Source organism: Sinocyclocheilus grahami, unplaced genomic scaffold (assembly GCF_001515645.1).
Source record: "Sinocyclocheilus grahami isolate Dianchi unplaced genomic scaffold, SAMN03320097.WGS_v1.1 scaffold857.1, whole genome shotgun sequence".
Taxonomy (NCBI): Eukaryota; Metazoa; Chordata; class Actinopteri; order Cypriniformes; family Cyprinidae; genus Sinocyclocheilus; species Sinocyclocheilus grahami.
This window is the reverse complement of record NW_015506036.1, coordinates 737,348-764,188: the sequence shown is the minus strand read 5'-3', so window position 1 is coordinate 764,188 and position 26,841 is coordinate 737,348. Positions and strand designations below refer to the sequence as shown.

Genomic DNA, 26,841 nt, shown 5'->3' with positions numbered 1-26,841 from the left:
GGCTTTTAAAAGAAAGTTTATATCACCGTCCACATGAAGCAAACAGGAATTAGACACTGCAAATTCTCATTTTATTTTATTTTCCATAATCGATTTTATTTCATACATATAGAGGTACAGTACATCAAGCCATAATGAAACACAGAAAGAGTGAGACGCTCCTGTTATTTCCTAACTCTTCCCACCGCTGTTTTTCACCACACTTAAAACTATTCTACTTTCTGTTGGAAGAGTTTCTGAGAACACATTTCTGAAGAGTAAATAAACAGCTAAAGCACATTTTCCAGCATTCATTTTCAATACCATCATATGAATATATTATTTGAATGTGTAACTGCTGTTTAAACCTCAGATCTGCTCTTAAACAAGCGCTAGTCTCATCAGCTCACTGACAAAGGAAAAGTTCCTAAAATACTTCATTTGTGCATAGCTATAGTCTGAGTGACTAACAGTAAGAACACAAACACCCGTCTGATGAACAGAAGTCAGAGAGAGATGTTTCTGAAGATAAAGTGAGTGCTTCACCGTCATGATGCTCTAGCTGCAGGTTTCTACGCTGATCTGAGTTGTTTTTAGCATGTAACTCTCAGTATAACATGTTCAGCTTCCCTTGCAGTCTTGAGTTCAGCACTCATTGATTCGGATGCTGCGCTCATGAGAAATCCTGCTTCATTCAGTCTCTGTCCCTGCTCTCTAGCTCCCGTGTGTTTATGGGAGTAAACGGCAGCTAGTTTCATCCCTTCTCAGGGCAGTTTAAATGTCATCAGACTATTAAGTTAAATACTGCATGACACACCATTACATCCATCTGAACACGCCTCTGATTCACAAACATCCATATATTCATGTTTATAATAATGAACGTAAAAATACATCAGTGTTTCCCAAGAGTCCCTGCATACTTCTTACATTCCTTATTTAGTCCTTTTTAGGAATGCTATAATATTATTTTCAAATGAAGAGTTTGTCTTGTAATTACTTAACATGAGTACAGTAAATGAACATCATCAATGCTTAAATATCACTAATCCAATGAACAGACCGATAGAAACGACACAAAACTACTGTCAGATTTATTGCAAAGTAATGGGATGATGTTCTGGATAATTGTGTTGTATTTATCTGAAACACATACAGTACATAGAGCTGATTTTCTACACAGCAGAACAGGTGTATACTGTAGTTCCAGGGACTTTGGATTAACTGTCAACAGCTAGTATGGCAAGCAGGTGGCGCTATTCAAGAAGATGAATATATTTCATATTTTGGTGCTCATATAAGTGTTTGCAGACAATGACGACTACAGATGTAACAACAAAACAGGCAAAACGGACGTTCACAACTAAGAGAAATAAAGTTCTCTGAGCATTTTTAATGACAAACAACATTAAGAAATAAAAAAATTAATAATTTAAATGTCAAAACCCAAATATCACATAACCTTAAACTATTTTACACGTTTATCTTTTAATTTAGCCACAAACACACACACACTTCCCAGCTTACACTAAGATATATCGCTCACATACTATGGTATAATGTGACAGAAGTATGTGGACACACTTATCAACAGCCTAAAATAAACAAACATGCATTGCTAGAAACATCAATGCAGTGCTGCACGCTTTAAGGAATGGGAAGCACAGCACTGCCACGAACGATTCACCACAGAACAGAGAGGTTTGGGTGAAGACTAGAAGAGGATCGCATGGATGAGACGCCACGTCTGAACCAGACTGAACCACAGGCACTGACAAACAACACACAACCAGCACTGCTATCAAAGACACCAGCACACGAGAAGGGAAGCATCACTGGGACATGCAGGGATTCAGAGCTTTGGTACGGGACACACATGAGAACGCTCTGGAAAAACAGCCTCTTAAGGGGGAACCTGTCTGGTCGGGGAAGGTGGAGGACGACGGCTGTGTTAGAAGAAGAAGAAGAAAAAGAAGAAGAAGAAGAAAGTGGTGCATGAGAGCAGAAGCGTTGAGGAAGGCAATGGATGGTGGGGCGAGAGACAAAAAGACAGAATTAGTATCTGTAAGCAGTGTAGCATTATAAGACACGTTATTTGCTGATGTGTTAATATATATATATATATATATATATATATATATATATACATACAGTATGTGGTCACATGAATGTTGCTCTAGTACTGGAATTGCACTTTAGTGTTCTCATGAAAACTGGTGCTACTAGTGTAGTGCATGATTGTAGCGCGTCTAACAAAGGTATGAAAACGGATGAGAGACGAGTGTGAACGCTGGAGTAAACGTAGCTACACAAGCCTGGTTTCATGCAACGTTACATTTGTCAAAACACAATTCATAAGGCAAGTATGTACTGCACTCTCAGCATTGCCTCCAGGTTTGCTATAGTGAGCATTAGTGTAAAATCTCTTCTTCTCCATCAGCTCAACCAATACTGAGCAAGATTGTTAGAGTTAGGGTTAAGTTTATATCTAGCTACCTGAATAATAACACATCTGATTTAATGACATTTGCAAGAAACTTCCTTTTACTATCAAGCTTTGTTTACGCCACAGTTGGGACTATATTGTACAGAATGTGCACTTATGTGTACTTGCCAAAGAAAGTAATGTAATATAAGGTAACTACGTGGGTTAAGGTTAGGTTTAGGGGTAGGTTCATGGTTAGAACCTGGTTATTACCCAGTTATTTAAATTACTATATCAAGAACATGTAAATAAACTATACACTTGCAATGCATTGGCCAAGCATTCGAGCATGTGTTTGTGTACCTGCGAGGAATATTTTAATATGACTAGAAATGCATGTAGTAAGTAAAGAGATGAGAGGAGTGAGAGAAAGGCACAGATGAAAGGGCTGGTCTCACCTGGGAATGCTGGGAGGCGCTCGGTTGGGCCGGCTGGGAACCTGTGGGCTGTCAGCGCTGTTATTCAAGGGCCCCAAGGGTCCGGGGCGAGACGGAGGCGCAGGAGCACCTCTCCCAGCGGGTCTCTGTCCCGCAGACATCCGGCGCGGAGCCGTGGGGCTCGGAGGAGGAGACCTGCAGAAACCAACAGAGACACTCACAGCAAAGAGAGAGGAGGAACTCAACCCTACAGCAGCAGCAAACTACACAGAACTCCAGACAGAACGGCTTCCACTGGCTTTCTGTCACAGAACAATCTGGCTTCGTTCCACACCTGAAGAACGCAAGCGATTATGGTGTTTGTTGGTCGACCTCCTCACTTCTCACAAGCTCCCATCGAGGCTTTCAAGGATGAAGCAACCAATGAACCAAGCCAGATCCACCCTGAACTGACTGACCACCTGGGAAAGGCCTGATAGTCATAATCAGCCGTTTAGGGTTCACCCTAACCCTAACCGTTTCTAGTAGTCCGGTTCAGTCTGAAGTGGACATCCATCAAACACTGCACTGCTCTGGATCCTCCTGTGCTTTACTCAGATCAGACAGAGAAGAGGTGTTACCTGCGGGAGCCGGCGCCGGCGCTCAGCCAGGAGTTATCCACCGGCGGAGGCAGCGGTGTGGAGATGGTGGTGGTGGAGATGTCTCCGATGATGGCCAGAGCTTCTTTCAGAGCGTGGTGTGTGCGCAGAACCTCCTCGCGCCGCTGCACCTGCTCCTGAGACTCGTCCATCAGAGCGTTCTGATCTCCAGCCGAGTACAGCTGCGCCAGGAGCTCTGCGTTAATGAACTCCTTCACCTGCGGAAGACGACTGATGTTCATTAGTCTGATTATCATGACAACACGCTCACTCGTGTCTTTCCTCTGCTGTGGCCTCAAAAATATCTGGACACTTGAGCCACAACTAAAGATGTAAGCATGTCTTTACAGGATTCAACAGCATGCATGGTGTTTATTTTCACGACACAAACACGCCTTTTTAAACATTTACAAGTAAAGTTGGTTAGGTTTCATGAATATAAAATAGTGAACTGGACACAGTTTTTGCCAAACGTTATGTTTGTTGATAGTTAATGCTCTGAAGTACACCAGAGCAGAACTGACCACGAGAGCAGCTGCTGAGAAATGAGTGCGTCACAGAAGTCAAGTTAGGTTTGAGACCAGCTCCAGCATCATTCGAGCGCAGATTCCGTCTGCTTTTACCTTTTATATCTAATGCAATGAAGTTCAGACATGTTTAAGTGTGACTAATGTCCAAACACTTTTTGGGGCCACTGTACTGTAAGTATATATTAGTGCTGTCAAAATTAGCGCGTTAATGCATGTGATTAATTTTTTCAGTTTAACGCGTTAAAATATTTAACGCAATTAACACAGCACAGTCTTTACAAGCACATGAAATGGGAGACTTTCAGACGCGAGTCAGCCGTTATACTGTGATCGTAGCACATGCTCTTCAATATCACACACAAATACTTTTTTTAGTGTTTGATAACGTTATTCAATTTCTGTATATTTCCTACTTGCTGAAGGGCACAGGTAAATATGACATTTATTATAATGGGTTTATGTGAAGATTGTTTTAAGCTCATTTAAATTAGAAGTTATTTTTTAAAGTCTAATAAATGTTAAAACGGGCAGCTCTCAATTATACTGTAATGTTGAATGGCTAGTCAATGGTTAAATATTAGGAAAAAACACTATTTGCTAGAGACATCAGTAGTATTGGTATCAGTGACACTCGCCTTCAGTCATTAAAAAAGATGCCATTGAACAAATATAAAATATAATGTCTTTATGTGGTTTCTACATTAAGTTGAAGATTGAATGTGAAATTATTGCAATATAAAAGTATATTTAAAAACTTTAATGTTAGGTGGAATTAATCGTGATTAGTTTCAGATTTTTTTTTTTGATTAATTAGTTAATTCTTTTAATTGACTGACAGCTATTTTTTTATTTTGCGTATCTGACTCAAATATATTTCGTTATTTGTAGTCTGAACAGCAAAATGTTTTGATGTTTACATATTTATCCTGATATAAACCACATCTACATGGGTACACATCTACATTTTTGCAAATGCTTTTTAGTTATAGTCTTGTAGTCCGAATCGAATTTCACGACTCGTATATAACACTGTACAAGGTGCAGTACTGTAGTGAACAGTAATGCTCTGATTCTTCTGATGAGCATCTCAGATATAATAGTGTTCAAACAATCAAATCCTCATCTGTCCTCACAGTCACACAGCATCCTTACGTTATTGATCATCAGATGCATGATGCTCTTGGGCATGAGGTCGCGGATGCATTTGTTGACAATGGCCATGTAGGAGTCCACCAGGTTCCTGATGGTCTCCACCTTCCTCTCCAGCTGAGGATCCATGGAGAAGTTCTCCGACGGACCAGAACTCTCACTCTCCACCTGAGTCCAGGGACACAATCAGAAACGTGAGGTGAGAAGGAAGATGGTTCATGCTTCACTTTGAGGGGAATCTCTTGTTAGTGGTATGTGAACGACGTGTCACTGACCGCGGCCCTCTCGGGATAAACGCCGGCGCGCAGCAGCGATGCTCTCCAGCTCTCCACCTCCTCCAGAGTGTCACACGCCAGCTCCAAGAAACGGTTGTCCTTGAACACGTTCCTGAGAGAAAGCCAGCCGTCACTCAGATGAAAAGCATTGATCGCTCTCACCTGTGTGTGAAGAACCTGCAGGAATCCTCTCTGAAACTCTGAGAGTCTGTGTGCTTTCTCAACTATGAGCGGAAATGAAGACTAACCTCATACCGCTAATAACCAAGAAAGTGATTCCACGACATTGTTCCTCTGCGTTGTCAGAGTTGTGATGTGGACATTTCTATCCTCACAGAACTGGAATGATTATTAAAATTTTAAACTTTAAGCGGTGAACGGGTCTTAAGAGTTTCTCTCTGTTCCTGATGGTGTGGTCTTTGAGAACTGATGACATGAACCAGATCATTTAAAACAGCTCTGACAATTCTATTGAAAACAAAAAGAAAGTGAGAAGTGATTTATTTACCGCTGCTCCGTGTTGAAGATGGCAAACATGTGCTTGCTGGACATGAAGCTTTTCTCCACATCTCTGACCTTCAGATTGTCCAGGGGCAGCATGTACTTCTTCTCTTTCTCCTGTGGGATCCAGACAAACCATGCATCAACATGTCATCACGTTCTTTTCATGATAAACAGACTCCTAATGCAGCATCTTCAGGGAATGAGAGAAAAGCAGTGAAAACAGACCATATATACAATGCTAATCTGAGAGAGAAATGGAAAAAGGAGAGTTGGATAAACATGTAAAGATAAAGAAATGATGGTGAAGAGAGACGAGTGCATGTGGAAGTCATGAGAAATGTTAGGAAACTGATGAGGAGAACACAAGTTTAAACCAAAACTATCATGCAGAGAAGCGTTAGACTGTTAATGGGTCAATCTCACAACAAACACTTCAAGAAAATATGAAATTACCTGTTTATAAAGGAAATTACACCCATTTACATTACTCTAATCATCTTGTCTGAACACAATGACTGTATGAATAACATTATTTCATAAAAACCTAAACAATATAGAAATTAAAATTTACAACAAAAAAATGTAAATATGAATCTTTTCTTATGTGTGTAAATATGTAATATGTTCACAGTACAGTAATGACATTTTTGCAGGGAAATGTTTTCTCTATTTTCAAATGAAAGTGAAACACTAGTGAACTAAAGCGAGCTGCAGCTTCTCCTCTGGGTTTCTACGTTTCATAAATATGTTCCCCACACTGCCGAGGAGCTGTTTTCGGTCTGAGAGAGAGATTCGAGAGCAGGCTGGCACTCGATCTGAACATCTGGAAGCACTTAAGAGCTGTGAGAGAGACACACCAGACCAGCTTCAGCAGCAGACCTCTGGAGAACAGCCCAGGCCAGATGAATGCACAGCGGCGATCATCGGACGGATCGGGGTTACGCTCCTCGAGAGCTGTGAAGAACGTCAGGATCCGGCACGGGACACAGAGTCTGTGTTCAGTCGATCCGTTCATGCTCACACTAGTGTACACTAGTCTGCACACTGCTTAGACGTGGTGAGAGCATGTGACGCTTGGGATTTTTCAGGCTTTTCTCCTTGTCTTTGATTTAAGCTGCTTTGGCTTCAGTGCTAGTGAAGAGGACGACCACACACAAACACCAAACACTGGACGAGGACATTTCATCTGAAATGCTCAAAAAATGCAGCCGGCACTGAGCTTTTAGCTTCGCCGCACACCAATGTTCATACGAGCTCTGCAATGCTGCGGTTTAGAGCTCAACAAACATTTCATCCAGTTTTCATCCAACTATTGATGTTCACAGTGCTAAACGTCCTGAACAAATCGACTGTTTGCAGACTTCAGTGACCAAAGCCACGAAACAACTCTAACAGCCTAATTAAAGAAATGCAGCAAACTTCAGTATTGAAGTCACAATAATAAAAGCAGAACACAAGGACGTTTGTTAGTGAGACGATATCTGATAGTGAGAGTTAAGTTGGTTTGCTTGCATTGGTTTAGAGGAATCTGTCATGACATTAAAAGAATGACCAAGACATCTGAACTCGTGAACCACTGAATCATTTCAGACACACTTTCTTCCTCATTCCTGCACGGCTCATGCTGCTGGTGACTGATATCAGTCTGTGTTTTTTAATATTAACCGCACAGGTCTGTTGTGTCTTCAGTCATGGGGTGACATGAGGATTTTGGTTTTCCTGTGTTGATGGTTTCAGGCTGAATCGCTGAGTTTGCCAGCTAAAGAGCCAATGATTCTGACAGCTGCTGCGGAGCATGTGAAGGGTTATTAACATCATTAAATAAAGTCATCAATCCCTCTCATTCTTCATACGGACATGCATTTCAGCATCAGATCGACTCCTGACGCATAAAAGCATCCCATAATGCCAGAGGAGCTCACCTCGTCATCTTTGAACCAGGACAGGCTCTCGGCGGTCAGCACGAACCAGTACTCCTTCGCTCCTCCCTTCATGATGCTGATGTTATTGATGGTCAGCCAGCCCTTACGGATTACCTGACGGAGGAAGAGAGACGCGTCAAACACAAACACACGCTCGGCACAGCAGTGATCAGTGCAGAGTGTGGATGAATGACGTGAGGAATCAGTGTGAGACACGTAACGGTTACGGAGAGCAGACTCGTGATGTTTACACAGTGCTTCACACAATCCACTGCAGGACTAACATCTGAAATCAGCATGCTATTTAAACAAGTCGTCTGGCAAATAACAAGAAAACATTTCAGTTCTCTAGCTGTACAGCGTGAACACAGTGCACTATATAGGGCACAGGAGCCGATGTGAGACAGTGACGGTTCATTCCCACTGAATGAATGATTTAATGACTCAAACAGTCACTAACTGCAGTCAGTGTAAAACCCCTCCACTAACACACAGACGAGTGACAATCAGTGCACCTGTTAGACGACCTCAGGTCGACCAATCCACTAACTGCTGCATAATACATTCAAACATTAATGATAAAATGTTCATTAAAATCTTCTAGTCCTGACAGATCATTCATATGCAACATTAATAATGACGGAGCTGCACTGTGATTGGATGAAAAGCTCAAAGCTGTTACTCTATGCAGTATCAGCCAATCAGCATCCAGGATTACAGCTGTCTGTTTTATCATTATCATTACTGAATGTAGTTTATTTATTGTTGCAAGACATTCATTAATTAGGTAGTTATTAGCAGCAGGTGTCTCCAGCGTGCGTGATCATGCGTCCCTCTGAAGCTATAATCATTACACACAGAATCAGTGCAGTGCTCGTGTTCGCTAGCAAACAAGCGTGCTCTGTAGGGACTGATGGATGTTTTCAGGCTGATGGTCACCTCTGTTTCTGCCTCGACTGCTCAGTTTGGCCGGGTGATCAGCTCTAGGAGAGTTCTGCTTGTTCCAAACCCCTTCCATTATGATTTACAGATGCTATGGGCTCTTGGGATCTTTTGTAGTTTTCTCCAGATCTGTGCTTTAACTCAATCCTGTCTTCCTTTGACCTCAAAGCTTGATTTTTTCAGCTGTCAGTCCTCATATAGACATTGTGTCTTTCCAAATCATGTCCAATCAATCAAATTAGCCACAGATTTACTCCAATCAAAGAGTAGAAAAACCTCAAAGATGAGCCAGAGAAATGGATTCACCTGAACTAAACCTCACGTCTTATAGCACAGGGCCTGAATACTTATGACACTGTGATCTTTTAACACATTTTGCTTCATCGTGTGGTATGGAGTGTAGATGCGGAAAAAATGAGAATATTTGAGAATAAGGCTGCAAGAAAACAAAATGTGCAAAAATAAAAAGTTTGAATCCTTTCTGAATCCAGTGTGAGAAAGACTTAAAGGGACAGTTCACACAAAAATGAACATTACCTCATGATTTACTCACCCTCAAGTCATCCTAGGTGTATATGACTTTCTTCTTTCAGACGAATCCAATCGGAGTTAAAAAATGTCCTGGCTCTTCCAAGCTTTATAATGGCAGTGAATGGGTGTTGAGATTTTGAAGCCCAATAAAGCGCATCCATCCATCATAAAAAGTGCCTCACACGGCTCCGGGGGGTGAATAAAGGCCTCCTGTAGCGAAGCGATGTGTTTGTGTAAGAAAAATATCCATATTTAAAGCTTTACAAACCGTAATCTCTAGCTTCCGCTGATTGTTGTACGGATGACGTAGGGATAGCGTAAGCGCCGATGAGAATATGCTGGTCTCACGAGAACCGACATTTGTTTACAGGAGCAAAAAAAGCAAAGTTACTTTAGCAAAGGAAAACCAGTCTCTTCTTGGCTTATATCGAAATCCTTCCACATTTCTCTTTACAAATCCTCGTTTTGTGCTTCTAATTCGTAACCGGGGTTCTGTTTTGCTCTCTCCGCTGCGCTTCCGCATTCGTCACTTCTCACCGGAGCTTACTCTACGTCATCTGCCGGAGCGACAGTTAGCGGAAGCTAGAGAAAAGTGATTATAAAGTTTTAAATATGGATATGTTTCTTACAAGAACACACCGATTCGCTACAGGAGGCCTTTATTCACCTCCGAAGCCGTGTGAGGCACTTTTTATTACGGATGGATGTGCTTTATTGGACTTCTTTTGGACTGTTGAAAAATAACACCCATTCACTGCCATTATGAAGCTCGGAAGAGCCAGGACGTTTTTTAATATAACTCAGATTTTATTCGTCTGAAAGAAGAAAGTCATATACAGCTAGGATGGCTTGAGGGTGAGTAAATCATGGGTTAATTTACTTTTTGGCTGAACTATCCCTTTAAAGTCACACAGATCTGAAGAAACTATCCTCTGGTTCATGCAGTGAACTGAACTACATCTACTGCTCCATCACCTCAGTGCATTTAGTTACACACATCAACCTGACGTCTTACAATTATTCCAGAGGCTGGAGGAGACGAGGCCTGAAGAAACACACAAACACACACAATTTTATGCTCAAGATCCCCTTAATTAAAGCCAATCATCACTCATGGATCACTGGATCCTCCAAACGCTCTTCTCTCATCAGTGCACCACGACACTAACTTCACCACACTACGCTGAGTATAAAGTATAAAAAGTGAAAGTAACGACTGCTTGTGTTTCAATACGAATGTTTAATGAATAATTAAACATGCAGACCTGAGCCACAAACACAGCAAACTGAGGCTGAACTCTGTCAGATGAGCTTCTGAAGACAATAAAATAAGGTCAAGTCTCCTCAAACTTTCTGCTGCAGGATTTCATTTCTCACAGCAAACACGCTCCCAAACTAAACGTCTGTCCTATGTTTGTGTTTCCAGGTATAGACACGATCTGTGAACAGCCCCTAACTGCTGCACTGCAACATTTCCACTTTGGGTGTGCAGTATTTTTCAGTAATTCGGTGTTAATGTTGCCATGATCTGAAGCGTGTGCCAGTTACACTTCAGTTTGGCATTATTTGTCAATAATTCAGCAGTCCGTAGTCAATTATTCGGCTCATGTTTCCTCACCTCAAGACAGATTGCTCAAATGTTTCATTTCAAGACCTCTGTCAGGTTTCTACTTTCTTACACAGAACTTCAGAAAACCAACTAAAGACCAACTGATTAACTGATTACAGATGACACACTGGGTTGATATTTTGTGTCTAATGCAATGAAATTCAAAAATTTCATTTTTGTGTCTACAAGAGCCCAAATGCCGTAGGCTATGCTGTGTGTGGCATCAATACAATAAAACAGAACTATTCTCACGAATGAAGAGGTTTACACAAAACTATGCTTGTCCACAGTTAAAAACACGACCAGTCCAGTGTTCTGCTAGAGAAAGAGCCATGGAAATGAGAAAAATAACGCAAAGGTGACATGTCACATGTTACGTAAAGCAATGAGGAAACATGAAGTATATACATAAGTATAAACATAAACATAAAATATATAAAGTATAAACATAAACACAAAACAAAGTATAAACATAAGTTCCTGAATGTTTGACAGGTTCTGTTGTTAGGATGCATGAACAGAGGAGTTTCTATCTGTCATCAGTGTGTGTTGAGACAGGAATGATGGAGAGAGACACGGATATGAGAGGCTCTTACCTGGAGCTCCTGAGCCAAACACAACAGCACATCATGCAGGAGCCGCTCGCGCACACGGGAGGATCGTGAAGAGAACATGACACACGTGTGTGAGAACAGAAACACAACTCAACATGTCCATAACACATGGACATACTGACAAACACAAGAGCTACTGAGTAATAAAGTGAGGGCAGTAAAAGCAGAGCAGAAAGAAAGTCAAAGCCATGTAAAATGACCAAAAACAAAGAAATAGCATTGATGTCTGGAGTGCCATAAACATAGACGGCCTTCACAAACACCAACACACTGACCTGATTCCCTGCAGAGCTCTTCTTATTCGCCTGACTGCTGCGCTGCTGAGCACTGAGAGACAGAGAGGGTGTGTGTGTGTGTGTGTGTGTGTGTGAGAGAGAGAGAGAGAGAGAGAGTGTGTGTGTGTGTGTGTGTGTGTGTGTGTGTGTGAGAGAGAGAGAGAGCGAGAGAGAGAGAGATAAATAATTCTAAAATTCTAAATATAAGCACAAAAAATTACCCTCTTATATCATATGATACAGTTTAGCAATATCACACCAGTTAAAGTGCTGTATATTGATTTATACAACAGTTCAATAAACAAGTTAATATTTTGTTTTAGACACAATATTGTCTGTTTTTGCTCAGTTTCACAAATGAAAATAGTTCCAGTCAAAGCCACAGCAGAACTGATGAGTGTCTCTAATTAACACACAGCAGTGATTCGCTACTGAACGAACCCATGTTTTTGAATGAATCAAGTGAATCAATGATTCAGTGACTCATACAAAGAGTGTCACTTCCTTTGTTTCTGAATGAATCAGCCATTTGATTGAATCGGTTGAATGAATGATTCAATTATTCAACTCGCCGCCACCTACTGGTGCTTTTAGTTTCATATTGAGAGTATATCAAATTCATTTAAATTATTTTCATATTTCAATATTCAATAAAAAAAAACATTAATACCCATTTACTGTCATTCTTGGTTCAATGTTGACCAAAAATATTTCTTTCTGAATCTATTCTCTTGTAATGTCTACTCAATGCTTTTCTCTTTTAACACAATAATAACTGATATTTTGGAGCTATTTCTCAGCCAAATAGATGTGCTATTATTAATTAAATTAATTAATCTCCATATCATGTAATTAATTCTATTTAAAATGTTAATTGTTTGATCTGCACATACTTGGCGAAGCCGATGAAATCCTCGTGGTTGGTGTTGATGTACGCGAGCTGAACGTCGATGAGCAGCAGCACCTGCAGAGACACAGACACAGACGCTGCAGAGCCGTAATCTCCTCATACACCTGCATGCACAGATATCTGTGTGTCGCACCTGCTCTTTGGCTCGGCTCTCTCGGTCACGGATATGAGTCGTGACGATCCGCTCCGTCTCCTCCCGCAGATGAGGGAATGAATCCAGCTGAGCGTGCAGAAAATTAAACACAGAATTAAAAAGCTAACCCACAGTTTCAGGACAGCGGCTGCATGACACGCACTAAACTACACTGCAGTGACGCTCCGGATCGAGTGCTTGACAAACCCTCCTCCAGTGAAAGACTGGAAATATAGAGCATGTTCAGTTTACAGACTGCTGTAAAGATGCTGCTGCGGAGTCTCCACTCAGAGCAGGATACTGTTTTAATCATCTAATGGATTTGGGTCTGAGAGTCGAGGTCTAGATGGGTGCTAATGCTCATCTTTGGGTGAACTATTCCTGATGTGGTGAACTACACGTGTGGCTCTTCTGCTAAAACTAAGGTGAAAATCTGCAGAACACTGCCGACTCAAAGCCACTGAGCAACAAAGAATGAAGAATAAGAGAGGCTCATTCTGAGAAACAGCCTGCAGCATTAAACACACACGAGACATTTATCAGCCTCTCTCGGCTGCTTTTGGGGACTGGAAAAAGATTTGCAATGTTATTTTTATAATTAGGATATCATATTTACCATATTCTGTAGATGTACAACAGTCATACATGACAGAAAAAAAGCTAAATGCAGGAGTCTTGTTTATTTTTGTGTCTTATCAAATTCTGACAAAGGCTTTTTAACTCTTTTTTTGTTACTACAATAAGAACAGAGAATTAAATTACAAACAAGAGGACAAAGATACAATTAAAATTAGGTTTTTCAGGTATATTTAGTATTCAGGTACAAAAGACTAAGAATCTGAGTCAAATATGTAATGAAACTGCACAGTCTTCACTGCATGAATTAAATATACTGATCCTTATTAAATCTGCATGCGAGCAGAAATCCACTCTAATTATGACGGCGATATATTTACGACAGTAATTCCACTCAAGCTAATATACAGCTGCAGCAGGTTTATTAGGCTGCTGTCACTTTAAGAACCAGTGCACAGATTCAATACACTGACACACATCTGATTTTCTTTCACGGTTCAGTTTACTTAAGTCATAATTGACTGTGTTTAAGCGAATACTCGCCAAGATGGGCATCTGACATAATTTTGTGTCTATTTGATCATTCAGTTTTTATTAGCGGCTTATTATGCTTAATAACTTTTAACATCGGCCTATTTAAATGGCGAATTATGCAAGATCACAAAAAACTGTTATGAGTTCACGTTGAGTTCTAAAAATAAAGTTGTGTCCTTAATATTTATATAATGTATCTGTTTTATGAAACAAGGCACTGGTGCTGAACTCTGTGTGTAAAGAGCGACGCACCTTATCAGAGCACTGACGCACCGTGTTGATCAGCTCCTGAACCACCAGATCAATACACTTAATACACGGCTCCTTGATCTTCACCACCTGCTTCTTCACGATCGCCTCGAAGGCCATGTCTGGAGTGAACAGACCCGTCCTGCAGAAGAAACACGGTCATCTTCAGTGCTTAACACACACCTGACCCTAAAACCCACAGATCTGATCCGGCAGGAACACAACAGGGTTTGTGAAGACAGAGACAGAGCGGTCAGTCAACAGACCCTCACCTGATGCCATGGATGTTCTTGATAGCGTAGCTGATTTCCCGCCGCATCTCCTTCTCGTCACACTCCATCTGTCACACAGACGGGTCAGAAACAAGGACGGTTAGGATGAAGAGGCGAGAGCAGATGCACCATCAGTGTCCGGCTGACTTGCCTTGACCAGCTCGAAAGGGAAGCGCTCGTGGAAGATGCGGTTGATCTTGGCTCCTCCAGACAGCTCCACGGTGTCCACCTGATCACCAGAGCCTTCGATACGCTTCTCGAAGTCCACCGAGAACTGCTGCACCATCCTGCAGACGCACACACACACATCTGCAGCTCTACTCACTGCGCTGCGGTTTATCTGAAACGAGGACTGAACTAATCATCAAGTGAACATGCTGTTCTGATGAATTTCTTCACATACACTGTACATGTGTGTGATTTGTCTGAAGAGACTCCTGCTGGACTGACTCCAACTTAGTTTCTGTTTGAATGTAATTTAAGCGATGAATTTACCATTATGAGAGGTTTTCCCTCGGCTGACAACAGCTGAATTCAACCCAAGTGTTAATTTGAGCAACGCAGAGCTTCACAATAAAGAAAAGAAAGGCCATCTGTCGTGTGATTCAGTGATAGAGAGATGTGCTGCGTTACATGCTGTGTGTCCATCCAGAACATGCAGAGAGATCTGAGACGATCTGAACCTGGATGAGACTGACTCTGGACCAGATTACCTCACCCTCTTCTGCTGTTAAAAGACTGTCAGGACTGACTAGAGACCAGTGCAACATTAGTGATGGGCACAGTTACTTTAGCGGCTGATATCATTGCATGTGCATTTGTTTCTTTCAGACGCAGCATTAATGTGAGGAGAGGATTTCAATCCATCATGATCTGATCTACAGAGGTCTGCACTCGTCAGTTTACTGGGATCTGTGCCATTATTTAACACTCAAATAAAGCAGGTCTCATTTAGCGTCTGTGCTGTTAGTCGATCACACCTGATTATCTCCGGCTCGTTAGAGACGCTCTTGTAGATTGTGCTGGGCATTATGGACATTTATTTTGTACTTTGGTTGATTCAGTGATCTTAACTCTTATTTTTGACCTGTATTATATAGTGTTAATCTTGTCAGTCATTTTTAATTTAGTCTTAGTCTTTTAAATTAGTCTTAGTCCTGGTGTCAAATGTACGTTTTAGTTATTATCATATTTAGTCAACCTTGTCCTGTTTTTGTTTAGTCAAGTTTTAGTCAAGTCAATTAAACCATTTTTGTCATGCTGTATAATAGTTAAACTGATCATTTTTGTTTTTATTGCTTAAAATTATAATCGTAATGATTGTTGTCATTTGAGAAATTAATTTTTTAATTTCAGGAATTTTACTTTCACCAATAAGCACAAATCAACAGAATATGGACTTTAGTTGACCTCATCTAGTGTGCTGATTTATTACAGGCTATTTAATATATAAATTAATATCAAAGACTTAGATATGCACTCTCTCTGACCGCATTATGAAAACTGGCAAAAACACACAAAAAAATGTAACAGTAAAATTCCTGATAATAATTCCAAAATTTCCAAATTGAAATAATGTTTGTCTATTAAAACAGCAGCGGTTGAGTAAGAAACACAATCACAAACTACGCAGTCGAGATCTCGTGACTGAAGGATGCTTTCATTAAAGCTGAACATCTCAGAGATTCTCGTTGGTCTGTGTTTGCAGATCATCGTCCGCGCTTCAGCAGCACATGGTTGCCAGATTGCAAACAATAAGCAGAACATGTTTTAACAGAGAAGCTCTGATTTGGGCTTTGAGCTCTTGATGTCTGGCGACCGCACACATGAACGCTCGTGTAGAGACGCGTGTACAGCAGACCACTATAATGTTCTGTCTTTTTTTCCGGATGAAAATAAAAATAAATTTTGGTATAGTTTTTATTTTTAAAATACATTTTAGTCTTGTCTTTTTTCGTCAACGATATTGCATGTTGATAGTCACAGTTGTCGTTTATTGATCTTAATGTCCTCTCATCATCGTCTCATCTTAGTCATGGGAAAAAAGCTCGTCAACAAACATTTTTCGTCATACTTTTCGTTAACAAAATGAACACTAGAATTATCTGTTTTAGATCACTGAATCAACCTTAATACATTATAATCTAATTATAAAAATACAACACTACATCTGTCTTGACTCGCTATTATCGCTCAAAGCTTAAATTACTGTGTGAATCACTGGTGCACGACGGCATCAAGCACAACACTGAGCAAACAGACATATGAATACTACATTATTACATTAATACTACATGCTACTACTAATACTACAGCGAGCTCATAGAGTCGTCAGCCGGAAAGGAAAGCGAACACAATTTGCTGAAAGACTGGCATGCACTGACTGCAGCAGGGCTTTGGTCTTGCGTGACGGGTCGTCGGGCCGGTACTGCCGGTACTCCTCCGCCTCTCGGTCCAGAGACAGCAGCTGCGACTGCAGTTTACTGCGGAAGGCAGGCAGCGTGTCCCGGATGTGGTTGGTCAGTTGCTGTGGAAACAATAATGCAACCGCAGCAGCTCCATTAAATCAGTAAGAAGTCATGAGGATCATCAAATCAGTGCGGCTCTTCAGCACCACAGTACCTGATTGAGGACCTTCTGCAGGTGTGGGGTGCCCATGCTGTCTGCTAGGTGTCTGTAGGCCGGATGAGACAGAAAGAACTTCCTCTCTGCCGCCAGAGCCGCTTTGATGTCCTTCTTCCCGTCGATGTCTTTCTGACTGCGGTTCACCACGCCGATGTACCCTGTGTGAGCCAGCGGATCACTGCAGCGCTTTAGTGTCAATAATTATCGATACCGAACGATATGAAACAATATATCGTTGATACATTTTTTAGCTATATCACCCAGCCCTACTTTCAGTATTTTGGAATATTAAAACTAAGGCTGCCATTTTAATGCATTCATTTGGTGAGATTAATTATGGAAAAAAAATAATGATTAAGGCATTTAACGCAGCGCCTCGTCCAGACCTGTCTGTCATCTTACACTGATGCAGGGCGACTGAATGAAGGAGTCTATTAGAATGCAGTTATATGAGCTAAAAATTAAAGATATGAGGGCAAAAATCAAACTAGTTCAGCAATATCACACCAGCAAGAGTGCTGCTTCTTCCCAATATATGCACCACTGCAAGTGTGATACTGATTTTATACAATATTTCAATAAACAAGAAGTTCATATTGAGTTCTCATTTTAGACACAATATTTTCAGTATTGTCTGCTTTTGCTCAATATCTCAAATGAAAACCAGTCAAAGCCACAGCAGAGCTGATGAGCGTCTCTGAGAAACACACAGCAGTGATTCTGTGGTTCTGAATGGATTGAGTCAAACAGCTTTGTTTCTGAATGAATCAGCAGTTTGAACGAATCGGTTGAGTGAATGATTCAATGACTCGCTCATTAAGACTTCATTTAGTTTCCTATTCAGAGTATCAGTTCACTTTTTTAAATAATTTCAAATTCATTTAAAAAACAATACCCATTTATTATCATTCTTTATGCAATGTTGAATCTAAAAAAAATTTTCTAAAGCTGATGTTCTTTTGTAATGTCTATTCAGTGCTTTTCTCATTTATCAAAATAATGAAATTTCATGATCTTTTGGCTGGTAATTTCTCAGCCAAAATCGAAGTGTGATTAATTTGTGATTAATTAATCAGTACATAATGTAATTGACTAGATTTAAAAAGTAATTACTTGACATCCCTAAATAAAACCAAAAAATCTCTGACATGAGAACTAAAAAGTGTGATGTGACAGAGGTGAGTCAGGAGCGAGGGTTTCTCACCGCGGCGCAGAGGAAGGAGCTTGTTCTCCAAAACGTCTCGTGCGTCTGTACCTTCATCCATCAGGTCGAGTTTGGTGATCACACCGATGGTCCTCTGGCCTGTAATGAGGCGCACTCAGGATTCACCAACAGTGAGATTACACTTTACACAAAACAGCTACGGGTCAGATAAATCATCAGCAGGACGAGTGAGGAGTGGACTGAGACACTGACCATACTCAAACCTGCCTCCTGTCTCACCACTAAACCACAGCTCCAAGACACACACAACAAGCCTTCACCTTATTGTCATAAAAAATTCATTTGTAATTTTTTAGAGGATTTAGAACAGGACTAGAGCAAGATACAGCAGCTCTGGTCAGCAGGAATGTCAAGAGGTCAGCAGGAAGGTCAGCAGGAAGGTCAGGGGGTCAGCAGGAAGGTCAGCAGGAAGGTCAGGGGGTCAGCAGGAAGGTCAGCAGGAAGGTCAGGGGGTCAGCAGGAAGGTCAGGAGGTCAGTAGGAAGGTCAGGAGGTCAGCAGGAAGGTCAGCCGGTCAGGAGGTCAGCAGGAAGGTCAGGGGGTCAGCAGGAAGGTCAGAAGGTCACTCACCCTGAGGGTCGACGTCTTTGGCCAGTTTGAGCGCGTCAGAGTTGGCCAGGTCAGTGTTAGCCGGAGTGACAGCCAGGATCAGGCAGCTCTCGCGGCAGATGAACTGCATGATCATGTCTCGGATCTGATGCTCGATGTCAGCCGGCTGATCTCCCACCGGCACTTTAGTGATGCCCGGCAGGTCGATGAGGGTCAGATTCAGCACTGCACAGAGTCAAGAGGACGGATGGAGAGATGGAGAGATGTGTGACGGGCCAGCAATGAAGGCAAATAAAACAGAATAAAGATTGAATTAATAATGCTAGAACCTCTGATTCGTGCCATGACCTCATAACCCCTGTAGACTTTCCAATAAATATATGCTGCATTGTACATCATGAAATTTGTGACACTGGTGTGCTGTTAAATCCAAAAATGCTTCTCACAAACGTGGTTCAGGACTATGTGCACATTCACAATCTTGCATCCGAAAGGCTTTTTCAGAAGCCGTCTAACATGCGACACCATACGCAGTGAGATTTTGCTAGGATTTCTCCGTCTACAGGCAGAGCAGCTCAGTTTTCCAGTACCGTTCGGGGAATAAACCCTCAGGTTGATGGGAATGGGTGAAATGCCCTTATTGGCCCCGGTGACGCGGTCGGTCTCAGCCTCGATCTCTTGACGGACTTCATCGAAATCGGTGAATTTCTTCCCTTTGCAGTGCAGGAACTCGGCCCACTCTGCAGATTCAAGACCACACGCAGATGTTAGACAGACAGAGAGACATAAGCAAATCATAGAACATTTGAAGTACTGAGTTAATAAACTAATAATCAACTTTATTAATTAAATAAAAAATGTAATTAGCAGAACATCAGCTATTGATTTTTCCTGTCCGGCTGCATGTTAATTACACTTAACCTGAAGCACTGAGTAAGCGATCTGAGACACGAGTTCACCTGTGTTTGCGGTGATGAGCTGCAGAACAAGTGGTCTGCGTGTGACGATTCCGGATCCACGGGGCAGAAAATCCCTGGAAAACACACAGAGCCACTGCTGTCCATCTCACTGACTCAAAACAACAACACAACACCATTGCTCTCTGTGTAATGTGATCCGTGTGCTTCCCTGCCATTCTGCAGACGTCTTTACATTTATATTACTCTATTACACTGAAACACCAGTCCAGTTAATCAGACTACATTACAATAATGTGAATTAATATGTACATAATGCATTCTATCACTGTAATGTGAGGCTGTGGAACAGTCTTCCTGGTTTAAGAGTCTCCAGCACTTTGAGTCTAGACTGAAGATCTGAAGATATTTTCTCTCAGTTGCTCTCAGACAATATTTATTGTGAAATGCAATATAAATATACTGTATTCCCCTCGCTCATCATAGTCTCGGCCCTCCCCTGGCTGTCGTCTGACATCAGTGACTGCATTAGTCTGTCTGTATTAAACACGATCACATGCTGCCTCAGTTTCCACAGGTGTACCTCAGGGTTCACTTCTCAGACCGCTTCTAATCCTAACTTTATAAATACTTTTAATTTTCTGAAATTAAACTCTGAAATCATGCTAGTTCAGCCCAAATCTCTAATATCGTCTCATTCAGATCTCTGCTCAGATATTGAAAGTAATTTGGTTAGGCATTATATTTGACTCGTCATTCTTTATTTCCCACATAAACCATGTTGTAATATTCTCTTTCTTTCAACTCCTCGTGTTCATTCCTCCCATAACTTTAAAGATGCAAAACAACTATTCATGCATTCATAACCTGCCACCTGGATTACTGTAACATCCTTTTAAAGCCGTTGTCACACTAGATGCTGAACACGCAAAACTTCTACAGACCCTACAACAGTTGTAATATGAAGTCACGCTTCTGCATGTTTTATAAAAACATAATTCAATAATACAGTCAAAGTGTAAAAATATATGCAATCTACTGCAGTTTACTGCAACACTGCAGTCCTGTAATGCAATTCTGTATTCACATGATGCAAATTTGCAGGTCAGAGTTCAGAAAAGTTCTCCTGCATTAGCATGCATATGAATGGACGTCAGTAGAGTAAAAAGTGCATTGTGACGCCCCTTAACTGGTCTTCCAATGAATATACTCCTGAACTTAATATCTGTCCTGAATATCAGCTTCAGTCTCCCAGTCGCCTAAAGCAAACAGTCTAAAATCCCAGGAACCATTTTCCAAGCTTGCCACGGCCTCAGAAAAAAAAAAACATACAAAATCTGTCACTGGGGTGGTACCTTTTTTACCCCTAAAGGGTGCATATAAACAGAGCTGGGTAACTGATTACATGTCATCTGGATCACATAATCAGATTCCAAGAATTAAGTACTCGTAATTAGATTCAATTATGTTTTAAGATACTCTTAATCAGACTACAGTTACTTTTTTATTGATTACATGATTACATCATTTCAGGTTTAAGAAGTGTTTCAACACTGCATCAACTCCTGATGAACACATTAATGTTTATCTGAATTATCACTCAGTGGGTTTTTTAACTATGTGTTACTGTGTCTTTGGAAGGCTTTTGTCTTTCAAACACATTAAAATGTATAAATCAATGTTATTTCTTATTTACATGTAATGCAGGCATTCCCAAACTTGTCATCTGAACCTCTTTCAGCTAATATATTTACTTGAAGTACCTCTGAGATTTTACAATAAATATTTTAATAATTAAGTAACACATTTACATGTTCACAGTTCTCCGACGTTGGTTAATGGTCAGATGAGATACAAGTAAATATTAAATATTTAATATTTTTAGGAAGTGTTTTATTTTGATTTGTGTTATTTTAAAATGATTTATTTTAAGTTTATATTTTTATGATTTAATTATTAGCTTTTCATTTAACTCACAAACCCCCTGCAGTTCCTTTATGAACCCCAGTTTAGGAAACCTTTATAATGGTATATCAATATGGTACAAAAATTGTCCTATTTAAATCAATGTGATAAACGAGTTAGGTCAAAATTAATCTAAAAAGTAGTCTGATTATATTACCTAAAATGCATAATGTAATGGATTACGTTACTGACTACAATTTCTGTCATGTAATTTGGAAGCAGTAACAGACTACAATTTGTAAGTACTCTTTTTATAAATCCCTTAAAGAGACACATTAGTACCTACACACTTGCATCTTATTTGCCCCAGTGACAGCTTTGTACCTTTTTTTCTGAGAGTACAATGCATTTTTAACAGAATTAATTCATTTGTATTGAATGCACACCCCAACCAAACCCAAGACAGTCATCCGTGGGTGGAGGATCCTTCAGTCGCCTCAACTTCTGCCTGAAATTTCATCCGTTCATTCTCTCCAGACTGATAACAGGCATATTCGTTATGCAAAGCTTCGCCAGCTCATCTCTGCTTTGTTTGTTTCGCATTTCTGAAACATCCTTGAGCTCTTTAAGGGTGCCATATTATTTTTTTAATACTATTTAATTTCTATTATTTAGCCATCACAGAAGTTCTAATGGTTTCCACTACAAATACCATTACAAACCATCAGCTGCCAACCATTAAAACCAGAACAGTTTCCATTAAAGCCAACACAATTCCCACTATAACCATTATAAAATTACAAATTCTATTAGTTATATGGTTTCTATTGTTTTCTTGTTGCATCATTTACTGCTCTCTTTCTCTGATGAATAGTTCAGAAATCAGAACTCATTGCTGCCTGTGGTTATGCACACTGTTACACTGTATAATGTGCACTGTTACACTGTATCGTGTGTACTGTTACACTGTATAATGTGCACTGTTACACTGTATCGTGTGCAAACTGTTACACTGTATAATGTGCACTGTTACACTGTATCGTGTGTACTGTTACACTGTATAATGTGCACTGTTACACTGTATCGTGTGCAAACTGTTACACTGTATAATGTGCACTGTTACACTGTATCGTGTGTACTGTTACACTGTATCGTGTGCACTGTTACACTGTATAATGGGCACACTGTTACACTACCGTGTGCAGACTGTTACACTGTATCGTGCACACCCTGTTACACTGTATTGTGTGCCCTGTTACACTGTATCGTGTGCAGACTGTTACACTGTATAATGTGCACACTGTTACACTGTATCGTGTGCAGACTGTTACACTGTATAATGTGCACACTGTTACACTGTATCGTGTGCGGACTGTTACACTGTATAATGGGCACACTGTTACACTGTATAATTTGCACACTGTTACACTGTATAATGTGCACACTGTTACACTGTATCGTGTGCAGACTGTTACACTGTATCGTGCACACCCTGTTACACTGTATTGTGTGCCCTGTTACACTGTTTCGTGTGCACTGTTACACTGTATAATGGGCACACTGTTACACTACCGTGTGCAGACTGTTACACTGTATCGTGCGCACACTGTTACACTGTATCGTGTGCACACTGTTACACTGTATCGTGTGCACTGTTACACTGTATAATGGGCACACTGTTACACTATCATGTGCAGACTGTTACACTGTATCGTGTGCAGACGGTTACACTGTATAATGGGCACACTGTTACACTGTATCGTGCGCACACTGTTACACTGTATCGTGTGCATTGTTACACTGTATCGTGTGCAGACTGTTACACTGTATAATGTGCACACTGTTACACTGTATCGTGTGCAGACTGTTACACTGTATAATGTGCACACTGTTACACTGTATAATTTGCACACTGTTACACTGTATCGTGTGCAGACTGTTACACTGCATGTAGCGTCAGTGTCCTTCACTCACCTCCCCACGAAGTTCTCCAGCACCGAGCTCTTCCCGGCGCTCTGGCCGCCCACCACGGCGATCTGCGGCAGGTCCAGGTTACAGCTCTGGCCGATGGAGCTGAAGGCGTCCTGCAGCCGGTTGACCAGCGGGATGAGATCCTCCATGCCCCGGTTCCCCATGATGGAGGTGATGGAGGAGATGCGGCAGTGCGTGGACTAGAGATAGAGAGGAGGAGGAGGAGGAGGAGGAGGAGGAGGGCGCATCTAGACGCGCATCAGCTACAGACACACAAACATTGCGCAACTGTTTTTATATCCGCAAACACTGTCTGACAACATCAGCTCCTCAGTATTACATATTCCATCGTCATTATGCTACTATGAGTGTGTGTTTTTAAACGTGCATCATAAGAGACGTAGGCCTAATGTATTTACACGGATGACAAGAGAGATGCGGATGCATTTATGCGGAGGATAATAAAAAGGCTGTAGATGCATTAATAAGGGCTGTGTTCATATGGATGATATAAGCATGCAGATGTATTTGTGAGCGATGTAAATCATGTAATACGCCATCATCGCCTCCATATAAACTGACATTATTCATGCAGACTCACCGTTATCCCGCTGCACCTGAGCGCCTTAAATCACGAAACCTAATCCAGTTACTGATCAGCAAATCCCCGGCGAGAGAGTCGTGTTATTGTCGGCGGATCGGAACGGACACATCTGCATGTCACGCTATTTCATCCGACAGTCTTTCTCTGCGATGACAAATTAATCGCCCTGCAACCTATGCCTGCATCGCAGACGCGCTAATTACGATGCTACGCTGTCGAGCGATTGGCGCAGGACGCGATCACCAATAGGCGCTGCACCAATCGCACTGTGCAGAATACACTTCGCTCATGAATATTAATGAGTCAGGCTGCAGTTGCGTGGTAGGTCTACTGTAGAGTTCGGTCACGACATCTAAATAATATTCATAAGCCAAGCCTTCGCTCCAGGAGAAACTGCTGATTGGTCAGCTGCTAACAAACGTCTTGCCTGTCAGTCAATCGGTCAGGACTACAGGATGAACGTGCCGTTACGTGCTGAATATTCATGAGCGATCCACGCCAGTCTAAACCCTCCTGTTCACTGCTCAGAGCTGAAATCCACAAAACAACGCAGCCACTTGAAGAACAACATCCGATTTGGTCATATATTAAGGGATTTTCACTACTTTATTACTCTACAGTCCTTGTACCTGTAAACCAGCATTCGTCTAAGAAAACAGACTTCACATCCCATTGCACCGCGCAAAGACGAGTAAACTGTAACGAAACAGCATTAATTAATGAAGATTTGCATCTGCTGACATGATGTTGAAATGATGTCCAGTGGATGTGAGAGGCCGAGATTGATCTGTAGGCCTTCTCTGCTCGTGACCAGTAGATGTCTCTGTTGATCCACCAGACAGAATCCGCTCTCTACAGATTAATGGATCTAATCACAATCAGACACAGACACAGACACAGACACACTCACACACTCACACACTCACACACTCTCACACTCTCACACTCACACACAACAGACACATGCAAAGACATCAACCAACGAATGAATAAATACAAGGAAACAAACACAGCAGCAAAGGAAACAGAACAAAGCCACACACAATACAGGGCACGTCTGATGGATGGTGACTAACCTTTTGCTGCAATATTGTGTTTTTTTGCTCTATATATTTTTTAGGCATAATCTTGCTTTGAAGTTTGAATAAAGGTAATCTTCAGACCTGCTCATGTGCTGTGGCAGAAATGATCTGACTTGTGCTTTGAACAAGAGTACCATCTGTTAAATATAAAAAAGAAAAAGTGTGCTTAATTCTCTATTTTTTTAGATGTACTTTTCTTATTCCTACAAAGAGTCCTGCAGCTTTCATCAGTCTGATAAATACAGAGCAAATTCATGATGAAACGAGAGAATCAGTAAAACACAAATTAACAGTATAACACTAACTTAAGTGTACTAAATATTAAGTATATCTAAAACAGTATAAGAAGTGTTTGTGGTGTTTTTGTGTGATTCTTTGAGTCTAAAGACTTCCGTGTCAAAAGCAGCAGACGGGACGATGCTCTCGAGTTTCTACATTGATCCTATAGATCAGGCAGTGCTGAGGAGTCATACAGATGCTCCGGAAACAGCTCCGAGTGTTTGCTGAAATCTGTGTCTCTTTGCATATTTACATCAAAGGCAGGACTGTCTTTAGAATAAGGTTACAAGATTATGTTTGTTTTAAATGAACAACTGCATGTTAGACCCTAAAATAGAGCCTCAGTGTAAATGATGCATGAGTTTTGCAGATGGTCTTTTTTTTAAATTAAAAATAAAACTACTGCAAAAACTAATGAGTGTGAATTCTGCTCTAGTGGATTTGTTTCCACAGTTGTTTTAATGTAAACTGTCCAAACCATGTATTTTCTGCAGTATTTGGGGTGAGATGCTCATCATGAATGCATCCGTGAGAATCATCAACACATCCAGCTTCAGTAACATGGAGACCAGCTGCTGTTATTGAGTTCAGGGTGTTCTGTGATCGGTTTGCTGTGTTTACTCTCATTAGAGTTACAAATGACCTGCTCTTATCATCTGATCGTGGTTATATCTCTCTATTAGTGCTACTGGATCTTAGTGCTGCGTTCGACACTATTGACCACAACATTCTTTTGAATAGACTAGAAAATTATGATGACATTAGAGGAAGTGCATTAGCATGGTTCAAATCATACTTATATGATCGCCATCAATTCGTAGCAGTGAATGAAGAGGTATCATATCGATCACAAGTGCAGTATGGAGTACCTCAAGGCTCAGTACTAGGGCCGTTACTCTTCACGCGTTACATGTTACCCTTGGGAGATATCATCAGCAAACACAGTGTTAGCTTTCACTGTTATGCTGATGATACTCAGCTCTATATTTCTTCGCGGCCCGGCGGAACATACCAATTTGAAAAACTAACAGAATGCATAGTCGACATAAAAAATGGGATGACGAGTAATTTCTTACTGTTAAATTCTGAAAAAACAGAGGTGTTAATTATAGGACCTAAAACCTCTGCATGTAATAACCTAGAACACTCTCTAAGACTTGATGGCTGCTCTGTTAATTCCT

At 41.0% G+C, this 26,841-nt stretch overlaps 1 protein-coding gene across 4 annotated transcripts; it reads right to left on the bottom strand.

Annotated features, from left to right (window-relative positions):
• Positions 1-13: 13 nt before the first annotated feature.
• LOC107563118 (dynamin-3-like) lies at positions 14-24,563 on the bottom strand. 4 transcript variants are annotated; one of them, XM_016247900.1, is made up of 23 exons: positions 24,297-24,563; positions 23,699-23,958; positions 19,862-19,935; positions 19,493-19,642; positions 18,924-19,127; positions 18,334-18,432; positions 17,127-17,287; positions 16,889-17,031; positions 14,656-14,791; positions 14,505-14,572; positions 14,236-14,374; positions 12,874-12,960; positions 12,724-12,794; positions 11,831-11,882; positions 11,538-11,546; positions 10,348-10,377; positions 7,860-7,973; positions 5,942-6,051; positions 5,434-5,545; positions 5,162-5,326; positions 3,462-3,697; positions 2,863-3,036; positions 14-1,925 (listed from the first exon to the last, which is right to left on the bottom strand). In XM_016247900.1, exons 2-23 carry the CDS (start codon positions 23,857-23,859, stop codon positions 1,883-1,885), a joined length of 2,538 nt encoding a protein of 845 aa, XP_016103386.1. In that variant the 5' UTR covers positions 23,860-23,958; positions 24,297-24,563; the 3' UTR covers positions 14-1,882. The 4 variants fall into 4 exon arrangements, with proteins under 4 accessions (XP_016103386.1, XP_016103387.1, XP_016103388.1 ...); XM_016247901.1 differs by having other exon boundaries at positions 23,699-23,895; XM_016247902.1 differs by lacking the exon at positions 10,348-10,377.
• Between the last annotated feature and the right edge of the window lie 2,278 nt (positions 24,564-26,841).